At 35.2% G+C, this 13711-nt stretch overlaps 1 protein-coding gene across 1 annotated transcript; it reads right to left on the bottom strand.

Moving 5' to 3' along the window:
• Positions 1 to 213: 213 nt before the first annotated feature.
• LOC120070184 (peroxidase 17) lies at positions 214 to 3701 on the bottom strand. The gene is made up of 3 exons (XM_039022043.1): positions 3344 to 3701; positions 3069 to 3260; positions 214 to 1045 (listed from the first exon to the last, which is right to left on the bottom strand). Exons 1-3 carry the CDS (start codon positions 3578 to 3580, stop codon positions 464 to 466), a joined length of 1011 nt encoding a protein of 336 aa, XP_038877971.1. The 5' UTR covers positions 3581 to 3701; the 3' UTR covers positions 214 to 463.
• Positions 3702 to 13711: the final 10010 nt, after the last annotated feature.

The following is a 13711-nucleotide window of genomic DNA, read 5'->3' as shown; positions in this document are numbered from 1 at the left end:
TAAATTGTTCAAATTAAATAAAAAAATTAATTATATGAGATACAATTAATATAATGTATATAGATACATTATGATATAAAGTTAATTTTGAACAAAATTCAAAATTATACTTTATTTTATCCAAGAGATAAATGTTTGGATAAATAGCCTCCATTTGGTTCAATTTTGATTGATTTTTTCACTAAAAAATCGGTTCAAACCAATACTTTTTTGTTTTCTCCAAATACAAACCAACATTCCCAATTTTATACTAAAAAACAAACCAAACGTGAATCGTTTTGAATAGGTTCGATTTTTCCGTTTTTTGGTTTTTTTTGTTGCACTCCTATGAATAACTAACTTTTACACATATACTTCTCCTATAATAATAGTAACATCTGATAAACTTAAATCAAACTTGTGAGGACGATAAACAAAAATTTTAACATACATCAACCTAAAAAAAAAAAAAACAAAACTATATTTATATGATCACAGACTGGCCATTAACTACCCGACAGTTCCTTCTTACTTCCCCTGGGCGGCCAGACTGCAAGTCACCCATCTTCAACATACCCTCCACAAACGCCCTGAAAAATGCCTTTTGATTTTTGCTAAAGAATCTCACATACCTTCTAGTTTCAGCAAATGTATAAAGAGTTTCATCAGAATTCAAGAACCCTCTCCCACCAACCAAGTCCTTGAAGTACTGATTGTCAAAAACATAAGGTGTGGAATCAAGGTTGACTGTGACATTTTCATCCCCACCTTGAGGGCATCGCTTGAAGAGCTCTTCTCTGAAGCTCGGCTCGATGGCTGGGTCCGGCTGCCCCGTGCCTGACTGGTTGTAGAGTCTAAACATGACAGAGAAACACCGGCCTTGGCCGATCGAGTGTGAACCCGAAAGAGAGACCAAATCTTTAACAGAGAGATTGTATTTGTTGAAAAGGTCAATGAGATAAGTTGCATTGGCTCTTGGACTTGGCATGATATTGTTCGAGTCCTCTTGGCTTGCTGTTAAGCTATCCAGCCGCCCCAATCGCACTGCCCAGTTGGGCCCGCCCGTCTGAATAGATGCAAGAAAAGATGTCATTATAAAATAAAAATATATTTGATAAGATAGGATTTAATCTCAAAACCAACTTACGATAATTTTTAGAGCAGATTCCAATTTTTGTTTTTCAATCAAAGACTTGTTTAGATTTAACGGGCTCTATCCCATATTTGATAAGATAATTGCTTTGATAAGATAATTGCATTGAAGAGAAATTTTAAGGAATTGCAAATATAACAACATGTATCTCCTTCTAGCGATATAGTCTATCATTAACATACCCCTACTAGCGACATGTCTATCACCAATAGATTCTCAAAACTGAATCTAAATTTTGTTATATCTACAAATTCTTTTGCATTGTGCTATATGTACTAATACTTTATGCCTGATTGCTATATTTAAAATTGATATCATTTGATAACTTGGGGTTCCATCTCAAAACTAATTGATAATGAGAGAAGTAGTCCATCTATTATCTTATACAATCTATGAAGTCTTTATTTTTTCAATATAGGATCTTCAACCAAATGAATAAGAGGATGAAATTTGGAAAGTAGTTGAGCTGGTGGACAAGAAGGGACCAATTTGTTATGAATTTTTGGCAGCATTGTTGGTGGAGCTTTTAAACCATGGAAGTTGCTTCCTTATGTAAGGGTTACTGTCCAGCTCTGCTTTAATAATAAGCTACTATATATTGCGTACGTTACTAATTCAGTACAAGGTGCACAATAACTCTCTAGAATCAATTTATGAACCATACAAATATTATAAATTAAATCATCTATTTTGATTGATTTTTACGTGTTCATAAACCTTTCTTTTACGTCAAAACATTTTTCTAATTATTTAGGCTTTATTTGAGTTTTGGTTTTTGAAAATTAAGCTTATAAACATCATTTACACCTATTGTTTATATGTTGTCTAAGTTTTAAGAGTGTTTTCAAAATTGAAGCCAAATTTTGAAAACTAAGGCCCCATTCATAACCATTTCGTTTTTTCATTTTTTGTTTTTGAAAATAAGTCTATTTTCTCCTTATTTCTTACAATGATTTGCATTTTTCTTAAGTACACTGGTTGAATTCTTAGCCAAATTTTAAAAACAAAAACAAGTTTTTAAAAGTTTTTTTTTGTTTTCAAAATTTGGTTATGTTTTTTAAAACTATTGATAAAAAGTAGGTTACTAACAAATAAATTTAGAGGTATAAATAGTGTCTATATGCTTAATTTTCAAAAACAAAACATCAAAATTGAAATAATTATCAAATGAGGATAAAAATAGTTTTCAAAAGCTTGTTTTTGTTTTTTTAAAATCGGGTAAGAATTCAAATGTTTAATATAGAAAAAAATAGCACAAATTTCAAAACCTTATAAATAAAAAATAAAATGATCACCATCCGAGCTTTAAAAAATCAATTCAGATAGGCCTTAAACCAAGATATGTAGTTTGAATAGTAATTCTACCTAATTTTGATTGACTGGATGAGGAAACATGCAGATTTGATTTCTCGTTCGAAGAATAAAAGCCCTACATGTCTTCTAATAATATTCTCTAATATATTTTAGCTTGAAAAATCGCTGCAGCTCTGTGCCGGTCTCATTTGCTATATTTAAAAATCACCATCGTAGTCATATTGTGCCGACTTGAATGAAAACAAATTCCATATCAAATCGTTATTAAAAATACCAATCCGCTCTAATTTCAACTGTAATTTGTTTGGGCAGACAAACTAAATTAGCAAATGTTTACTCGGAGTTAACAAAGATTACAAACGATTAAGTGTAAGACTGGAATTGAAAAGTTAAATTTCAGGACTAAATTTATAATTGAAAGGTAGTGTTGGATCATTCTTTTTTCTGAAAATTTTTTATTGTGATGTTTGTTCTGTTTTCAGATTTCGATTGGGGATTTTAGCAGAAGGATCGACAGTGAAAAATGAATCAAAGAAGATAAAAATCAGGAAAAACAAATCTCAGCTCCAAAGAAAATTTCCTATCCATCCAAAACAGAGCTAGAAGAAACGGAAGTACTAACCAGAGCAACGGCGTCTCTAGATGCCATAATTATGATATCTGCACAAGAGACGATTCCAGGACAGACTTTCTCCAAGGCCGCTTTCACTTCATCGACGACTTCGTAAGATCTAAGCGAATTTATGTTAGAAAGAGCAAGTTTCTCTCCGAGCATCGTCGGCGTATCATCTAGCAACATAGAAGCATCACAGCCCTGAATTTACACAAAGGAAACGCCGATTCAGAAGCCAGACAGGAAAAAGGAACAGAGAGAGAAGGGAGTTGAAGATCGATTACATCAACGAAGCAATCGTGAAACTGGAAGCGCATAACGGAGGCGACGCTGCGAGGCTCTCTGATGAAAGCTTTGTGCATCACAGAACGGACGATGGATTCCGCCTGAGGGCATGAGTTGGAGTAGAAATCGGGGCGGAGTTTGGCCGGAGAAAGGGATGGAAAGTGGAAGAAGAGGAAGAGGAGGAAGAGAGGGAAGATGCTATTGGCCATTGGTTGCGCGTTGGGAATATAATTCATTCAATTTTCACCAAAAAAAAGCTGTTTGGCTTTCGGAAGCTTTTTGTAGCAGCACAATCGCATTCGGAAATTCTAGACGACAGCTCAGTGGGCTAAGGGTCGCCAATAATGGCGATATTTTGGTCCTTGCTCCTTTTATGAGCTAATTCCACTCTCCATAACCAATGGGAAAATTTCCAACACCGCAGCACGAAAATTCCATACTACACTCAATGAGTGCACTGTATCAAATTGTTCTATCATAATTTATCATTCTAAAAAAATTTGTTATATCATATTTTAATTATTATTTTTGTAGTTAGAGTGAGATGTATAAATATAAGTGCACCTTGAACTAGATTTGTATTGCTCTTTATTTATTGTGTGTCACTCTGATACGTTTTTAACAGTAAGGTAGATCTATAGATAATAATGTAGGTCTACTAGTATTTATGAATGTGTGAACATAGGGAATATGATATTTTCATAGTACTATAAATTTTTGTTGGAATTGCTACCCTCCGATGGACAGAAGATGACAGCAACGAACAGTCACGAATGACAGTCGTCATAAAATAGAGCCTGCAAAAAAAACTCATTTCAGGTTGGGTCACGGATCTCACTCTCTTTAAAACGTTTCGCGACTTTGCCCAAATATGCAAGTAGTTCTACAGAGTTGTCATGTCGTCCCCAAAATAAAATAGCCTAAAAGAAAAAAATTATCTCGATCGGAGTTGCACAGTAACCGATCGGAAAACTCACACCCTTCAGGACTGATATGCTCAGAAAACTACACACGTGAAGGAAGGAGGAATTGAGAGAGAAAAAGGATTTTGTGAAAATGTGTTGTGAAAAACTGATGAAAAGTTCGCACCTTTTATAGGTCTCGAGGACCAACTGCAGTGCGAAACTAATGTGGAGAGAAGTGCGCACAGCCGTGGAACGTGCGCGAGGACCACGCGTGAGACGTGGGAAGTTCCATGGATCACGAAAAACTGGAACAGTTGAAGGACCTTTTCTTATATTTATAAAAAAAAAATAAAATAAAATAATTATTATTTTTATAAAAAATAATCACGCTACACTCGACCGGATGGTAGCACTTGGGATGTCCACCGTATCCACATTAGCATATCTCCTCACTCCCTCTAAAACATGGGTACCCCTTAGGGTCCAAACCCATAACTCAAAATGGAAATGGGAGTATATAAATGAGGTCTCATTTCCCAATCTTAGCAATGTGGGATTTTCAAACAAGCTTTTTTTTTTCATTTAAAACTTAAATTTTTACTACAATCCCTCACTTGAAAATTTAAAATCATAAAAAAGTTATTTTCCATCAAGCAATATCAGTCTGTACAATACTGTGCATAAGCAAAGATTTCTTACGACTTAACCTATAGTGTAGATAATTCAGAATATATTAGAGTAGCTCTTGGTTTTTAACTCTATTTCTAACATCTCATTGTAACATCCCGCGCCTTTTTATTTAATAATAATGTAATTTTTCCCTTTTCAGTAATTATCCTTAGTGGAAGGGCACATTTGGAATTTTTGAATTTAAAGTATAAGTGCGAGGATTTAAGTGTTGGCGTGGAAATTATTCAAATTCTTTTCAATTGTCAAACTCAATTTGAAAATTTATGGCAAGAAATTTTTTTTCTTGGAAAAGGAAAGAAATTTAAATGGTATAAGGTGGAATAAGGAAATGATTTAATTGTACTATTTTCCTTTTATTATTATTATTCATATTTTATTATTATTATTATAAAAAAAAAAGAATAACCCTCCCTCATGCCTCACTTTCATGCGAAACACCCCCTCTTTTTCTTCCTCCTTCAGCCGCCACCGCCCAGATCGGACGCTAAACATCCGCCGCCAGCCACGAATCCCAACCGCTCGCCGATCACCTCCACGCCCGCCTCTCTCTCTCTGACCCACGAATCTGTAGCTTTCCGCCTCTAGTTGCGAGTCGCTGCTGCCTAGGTTGTGCGACTCCACTCCGACACCACCGTTAAGTAGGATGTCGTCACCACTCATTGGATCTACTAGTTTAGGTGAGTTTTGTTGGGAATTTGAGGATATTATGGTTCAGGTTTTGAATAACCAACCATTATGGCCTAATTACTGGATAATTGTGATTTTGGATTTTAGATACAAAGTTTGGAGCATTTTAAAGTCTTTTGGGTGCTACCGACAAGATTATGAGTTCCGTCAATTTTGGTAAGTTTTGGGTGAGTAGTTGGTTTGGTTCCCTTTTTATTAAGGGTAATCGTTGAAAATTAGTTATTATACTTTGTTTTGATTTAGGTTCAGTTTGGACAAATAATAGAACTTTGGAACTGGCCTCGAACCAAGCCGCGACTTCGGTAAGTTAATTTGTGTCAATTGATTTAATTTGGTTAATTGGATTTAAACCCCAAAGATGAGTTTAAAACTTTGGATTTATTATTTTTGACTAGGGGTGCTAATTAATATTTGTAATGATATGTTATAGGGTGGATTCAAAGTCGTCCAAAAGTTGTAAAAAGGTTAATTACTTGGGTTAATTTGGGACCAAATTTGAGGTAAGTAATCTTACCTGGAACTGCCAGGGTCACGCTCTAGTTGTATGCTAGCATGATAAGTGTATTTATGGTCAATGTTAGCATGTTGATGATAGATATGACCTGAAATCAAGTATTTCTAGCACGAATTCTGATTTGTTTACATACACACCTAAGTACTTGATCTTAGTATGTGATAGTATGTGTTTTATATGTCGATGTCTGATCTGCTGTGTTGAGGGTATACTTGCATGTCGTGGATTTATGATGTAAGTTATACATGGATGATGTATAATATGTTATTAAGAATTATGTGTATGTGATGAAGTCATGTGTATCAAGGATTTTTTATGTATGTTTAGAACTGTACAATGTTGAATCTTAGCACGTTAAGACTGTGTGGAATATCCCATTGATTAGTTATGTCTCACCAATTTGTGTTTCCTTCGGGATTCACTAGTTGTGTTTCCTTCGAGATCCACCAGTTTTGTGTTTCCTTTGGGATTCACCAGTTTTTGTGTTTCCTTCAGGATTCACCAGTTTGTGTTCCTTCGGGATTCACCAGTTTTGTGTTTCCTTCAGGATTCACCAGTTTGTGTCCTTTGGGATTCACCAGTTTTGTGTTCCTTGCGGATTCACCAGGTTGTGGTTCCTTCGGGATTCACCAGTTTTGTGTTTCCTTTGGGATTCACTAGTTTGTGGCATACTTAACTACAATAGGATAGGACTCAGTCTCTTGTCTGTTACATGTATTTATGTGCCATATGCGGGTATCTAGAGACATAGATGTCTAGCTTGATCCCAGTGGTGGGGCTACTTACTGAGTATTTCATACTCATTTTTTCTTATGTTGATGTTTCAGGATAGGATAGAGATGCACCGCGATGGCGTAGCAAAATTCATGATGAGCCACTGGGACTAGTTTTTACGCTTCTACATCATGAAATTTAGAATCCTATTTTTACCCTCATTTTCTAGTTTTACTGTTTGAAACTATTACGAAGGATTGTTACTTTTATAGTTTAATAGTCCTTACGATTATGGTACCCTATTATTGTGTAAAATTGCATTAATAAATTTCTTTTGAACTTCTCTTGTTATTTAGCATTTATTCAACATTACTGAACGTCGTTTCAAATCCTATGCATGTATTTATTTAGTAACGACTAACCTAAGTCCTAGGGGGTCGGGTCGTTACAGTTGGTATCAAAGCCCATTTTTGGATTTTGTAGACTGATTTACTATGTAAGTCTAGATTATCCCTGTGGCCCATGAACGGATTCCTCGTCATCGCCAGGTACGTCCTATCAATTACAAGTTTTATGATAGTTGTGCATTAAAATATTTGTTTAGCTTAAATGCACCAGTTATGTTCTAATGCTAGGTCAGTGACTCGTTTGAAAGTTATTATAAGAGGATTATTAAGTACGACACTACAAAAGGAGAAAAGTAAAATAGAGTAAATTATGAGGTCACTTGCACTAGTTTATCTCATAGAAATTTGTTAGAAACGAATAAATACATATAACTCAGTTCAGAGATCTTAAAGTTTGATGAAACTATATAGAGTTATGACAGTTTAGAAATAAAAGGTATGTATATGTTTAAGCCTAGGAATAAATTGTTTTGACAAGAATTCATTAAGGATAGTGTTATGTTTTGTGGTACAATTGGAGACATTATAAATAAATTCCTTCACATGAACATTCTCGAAAATAAGGTTAAAAAAATTGCTTTATGGATATGAAGGACAAGAGGAAGAGACGATGGATTTATTAAAGGTTTTAAGAATATTAAAAACCCAACATTTTGAAAAGAAATTTAGAAAAGGATTATAAGTCGAAGAAATTTAGAAAGGATTTCATAAGTCATAATCACTTGGATAATACTACTACTTGATGGAGTAGATAAAGTATATGTGGTGATATGAAGAATTATTTTGGAATATTTAGCTAAGTTGATGTCACTAAAGGAAGCTAAGTAGTTGGATATGACCTTGGACTTAAAGGGATAAAGTAAGGTGTTATTTTTTAGGTCGAAGGATTATTTATATATCCTAGACGAAAACCAGAGCCTGTTGTGTTGAGAAGACCCGTTAGGCAAATTTGAAGAAACAAAATCTTTTGGAGTTTAAAAGTATGCAAATTGGCAAAGAAGAATTCTACAAGATGGAAATTCTTAGTGAGAGATAAATGTGATGAGAGGAAAGTATCCAAGAAAGTTTACTCTTTGGAAAGAGAGAAATTTAATGTGTTTGAAAGAAAACTCACCTAGTTAAGTATGGTTTGAAGGCTTGATAAGAGGGGTTACAAGGTATTGGTTTTGGTGTAAGAAGAATACCTCATTATCATGTGGAATTTAGGACAATATGTGTTAGATAGAAAGATAGCTTAGGTAGGTGATTGGTATGGAACTTTGTTTTAACACAAGAATCTGTTTACCGAAATAGAAGGTTGAGAAGGGATAAAGTTAAAAGGGGTTAATGTGTAACAAGTAGATGTTCGAGAACTATTGATATGGTAGTTTGAGGCTTCATTAGTTAAGACGTAAACATTGAACTATGATGCAAATGTGGGCATTAGTAAGATTTAAGGGATTTTTGACTGTGTGCAAGTGTTGGAAACATGAACTAGCAAGACCATCAATTTTGATTGAGAAAAGAAATTAATCCAATTCGAGGTAGACAATAATGGTATATGCACAAAGTAAGTAAGTTGGACCTTCCAATTATAACTATTTATAAGGATAGACTTGGCATAAAAGTTGAGTTTGATAGTAAGAAGTTACTAAAAGTGGGTTTGGAGCATACAAGATAGTATGTATTTTCTTGCATGGGCAATGAGTTACTAGCTTTAGGGAGTACGAGTAATCCAAGCTAGGACTTATGAATCAAGAAGGTTTTTTTCGTAAAAATCGACTTCAGGGATCAATTATGGTTATTACGAGTTATGGAAACGTATATAATTGACTATCGCAGCTTTAGCATCCAGGGACTTCAAAACCTCATTTTTTTCAGAGGGAATTTTAGACTCATCCACAACAAGGTCTAAGTAATGATATGTGATGTTTTAAAGCTAAAGAATAATATGAGGATTGGCCCAAGCCAGTTTTATAGCCCACGATAGTATAGAGCCTTATGATGAGTTTCTCATGAATGTAAGGGCTTAATTAGACAGAGTTATTCTCAGACATGTAACCCTAAAAGACATTCACAGTTGGCGCTTCTAGAGTAGAAAGCAGTTTTAGTTGACCAGATTTGTTCTGGTACGTATCTTCAGATGACACATTATATCGATGATTCAGTTTCTCCACTACAACCTATGAAGTTTTCCTTGTGACAGAATGGTAAACTCAGATATCTGTTTTTAGTATATAAGACTTTCTTAACTTCATGACCATTTTACACAGTTCTCAGCTCGGACGTGGTAGAAGTGTTGTTGTATTTTTCAACATCTTAAGTATTCATAGTTATTTATGGAAGGGTTGTTACACCTCTTTCTCGGTACTAGTTTCAGCTATGTCAAACGATGACCCTTGTTTTGCATCTAGTTTTTTTTTAAGAGTCTCCAGTTAGCAATCGATACGTCGATTTGGAATTTTGGTACAAATTTTTTCACCCATAGATTGATGGTCAATAGAACGTCTTGAACAGACATTGGAAGATATGTTTGCAGCTTGTGCACTAGAGCTTTTCAGGAGTTGGGACTTTCACCTGCTATTTAGTGGAATTTGCATATAAAAATAGCTATCAGACTGCTACTGGCAGTGACCATTTGAGGCCCTATATGGAAAGAGTTAGCGAGTCTCCAGTATGCTAGGGTGAGGCTTGGTGAGAGGAGAATATTCTAGGACCTAAGCTAGTGCAAACCACGAATGAGGAATATATAGAAGATCAAGGCTCGTATGCAAACAACTCAGAGCAGACAAGAAAAAGCTATGCAATATGAGGACGTAAGGACTAGAATTGAAGAATTGGGCATAAAGTGTTTTTTGAAAGTAGCACCCATGAAAGGTTTATGAGGTCTAGCAGGAAAGAGAAAGCAAAGTTCGAAGTTCATTGCGACTTTCAAGGTCTTAAAGTGAGTTAGCCCTATAGCTTACCGATTGTATTGCCTCTAGCAACTGTCTTTAGTCATAATGTCTTCTACATTTCGATTTTGAGGAAAGTATGTGACAGATTCGTCCCATGTAGTCAACTACGAGCCTTGCGATTGAATGATAACTTGAGCTACGAGGAGAAGACCCATAGAGATCCTTGCTAGAGAAATAAAGACATTGCGCCGACGGAAAATTGCTTTTGTGAAATGTTGTGGCAGAATCACCAGTTCAGGGAGGCCACCTGGGAGCGAGAGGATGAGTGAAGGCCCAGTACTCGAGCTTTTTCAAGGATAAACTTTCGAGGACGAAAGTTCTCTTTGAGGGGTGAAGAATGTAAACTCCGCCGCCTTTTATTTAATAATAATGTAATTTTTTCCCTTTTTCAGTAATTATCTTTAGTGGAAGGGCACGTTTGGATTTTTGAATTTAAAGTATAAGTGCGAGGATTTAAGTGTTGGCGTGGAAATTATTCAAATTCTTTTCAATTGTCAACTCAATTTGGAAATTTATGGCAAGAATTATATTTTCTTGGAAAGGAAAGAAATTTAAATAGTATAAGGTGGAATAAGGAAATGATTTAATTATAATTAATATTTTCCTTTTTATATTATATATTATTATTTTAAAAATAAAAGAATAACCCTCTCCCTCACACTTCACTCTTCATTGCGAAACCCCCCTCGTTTTTCTTCCTCCTTCAGCTGCCGTCGTAGCTCGAACGCTGAACATCCGCCGCCAGCCACGAATCCCAGCCACTCGCCAATCACCTCCATCGCCCGCCTCTCTCTCTCTGACCCACGAATCTGTAGCTTTCCGTCTCTGGTTGCGAGTTGCTGCTGCCTAGGTTGTGCGACTCCACTCCGACACCACCGTCAAGTAGGATGTCGTCACCACTCGCTAGATCTACTAGTTTAGGTGAGTTTTGTTGAGAATTTGAGGATTTGTGGATCAGGTTTTAAATAAGCAACCAATTATGGGCCTAATTACTGAATTAATTGTGATTTTGGATTTTAGATACAAAGTTTGGAGGCATTTTAAAGTCTTTTGGGTGCTACCGACAAGATTATGTTTTGGTAAGTTTTGGGTGAGTAGTTGGTTTGGTTCCCTTTTTTATTAAGGGTAATTGTTGAAAATTTAGTTATTATACTTTGGTTTTGATTTAGGTTCAGTTTGGACAAATAAATAAAACTTTGGAACTGACCTCGAACCAAGCCGCGACTTCGGTAAGTTAAATTTGTGGTCATTTGATTTAATTTGGTTAATTGGATTTAGACCCCAAAGATGAGTTTAAAACTTTGGATTTATTATTTGTGATCTAGGTCATAGGAAGGGAACTCTGTGTTTTTTAGCATGATTCACTTCATATCACTTGTGATCAGTTATTACCTATTGAACCCGTTTCTTGGGATCTCTAGTCTACAAGTTTGGTTTTCTTCACATGTGATTCATCTTTCTATAGGCATGAGCCTCATCCTTTCTAAGATTTTTAAAACCTTCTCTCTGGCCAGTTCTTTCGTCAAAGGATCTACCAAGTTTTCATCAGTCTATATATGATCCACTTTAACTGCACCAGTAATGAGGAACTCTCTAATAGTATTATGATTACAATGTATTTGTTATCTCTTTTCGTTGTAGTAACAATTCTAAAGTTTTGTGATTGCTGCAGTACTATTGTAATGGATCAATATGGCTGGTACTGCCTTTTCCCATAGGGAAATCTCTAATAGCAGACTTCTAAGCTAGCCTACTTCTTCATTAGTTGTTACTAGTGCTATAATTTCTGACGCCATCGTAAATTGAGCTAAAATAGTCTGTTTCTTGGACTTCCAAGAGACAGCTCCGCCTGTTATATTAAAGATATAGCCAATTGAGGGAGTTTCAGTCAGCATCACTGAACCTTTCCAAGATAAAGGGAAACTTCTGTTAATGTAATCCTAGGTTTTAGGTTTTCTTTATGTACCTCATAACCTTTTTTATAGCATTCCAATGCTCTATACTAGGTCTGCTTGTAAACCTAAAAAGCAATCCTACAACATAAGCTATATTAGGCCTAATACTATCAGTAGCGTATCTGAGACTGCCTATGATGCTCGCATACTCAGTTTGATTAACATTGTCACCAGTGTTCTTAAACAACTTAACACTAGGGTCATAAGGAGTACATACTGATTTACATTCAAGTAATTATATTTCTTTAAAAAAATTTCTACATAATGAGATTGATCCAAAGGAATTCCCTTTTCAGACCTAGTCACTTTTATACCAACGAATACACTCGCTTCTCCTAAGTCTTTCATATTGAAGTTCACCCTCAACATGGATTTCACATCATTTATAACATACAAGTTCTACACAAAGATAAACAAATCATCTACATACAAACATAAGATCGTGCAAAGATCGTTTTCAACCTTGTAGTAGATGCATTTTTCAATTTCATTGACTTTGAAACCTTTAGATAAGATTAGGTTATCAAACTTTTCATGTCATTGCTTAGAGCTTGTTTCAGGTCATAAAGAGATTTACCTAGCTTACAAACCTCATTCTCTTGACAGTTGACTATATAACCCTCAGGTTGTTTCATATAAATCTCTTCTTTAAGTTCACCGTTTAAGAAATCATTCTTTACGTCCATTTGATGTACTACGAGGTTATTTAAAGCAACTAGAGAAAACAGTACACGGATTGAGGTAATTCTAGTGACTAAGGAGAAGATATCAAAGAAGTCTATGTTTTCTCTTTGTCTAAAACCCTTTGTTACTAACCTGGCTTTAAACTTGTCAATTGTTCTATCAAGTCTAAGATTCTTCCTTATGATCCATTTGTAACCTATTGCTTTGCAACCAGGGGGTAGGTCTACCAAATGTCAAGTCCTATTTGACTCAAGAGAGTCCATCTCATCATTTATAGCTTCTTGCCATAAGTTGACATCTATAGAGGATAGGGCAGCTTTTAGGTCTTTAGGATCTTCTCATACATTATAGGTCTGGAAGTCATCCCCAAAATCCTTGATGGTTCTAATTCTTTTTCTTATTCTAGGTAGAGTTAGACTACTGGATCTCGAACCCCCACTATTTCTTAATTTAAAGGAAAATCTATCCTCAAATAAGTCGACATCATTTGACTCAATGATCACTTGCTTTCTAGGTCATAGAACCTGTAGGCTTTACTATTTATGGTATAACATATAAAGATACACTCATAGGCTCTACTAGCAAGCTTTTTTCTTTTGGAGTCTAGAATTCTTACAAAGTCTAGACACCCCCAAGTTTTAAAGTATGATGACTTTGATTTCTTATTCTTAAGGGCTTCATAGGATGAAATTGTATTTTTAGATTTTGGTATTCTATTTAGGACATAACACACGGTAAGGATGATTTCACCCCACTAATAAAATGCAACTCCTGAATTGAGTAAAATAGCAACTACTAGCTCAACTAAAGTTCTATTTTTTCTTTCGATTTTTCCATTCATTTTAGGAGAGTAAGGTGCAGTATTTTCATGTATT

This window comes from Benincasa hispida, chromosome 1, assembly GCF_009727055.1.
Source record: "Benincasa hispida cultivar B227 chromosome 1, ASM972705v1, whole genome shotgun sequence".
NCBI classification, from domain to species: Eukaryota; Viridiplantae; Streptophyta; class Magnoliopsida; order Cucurbitales; family Cucurbitaceae; genus Benincasa; species Benincasa hispida.
The sequence above is the reverse complement of the archived record's forward strand: the minus strand, read 5'-3'. Positions and strand labels throughout refer to the sequence as shown.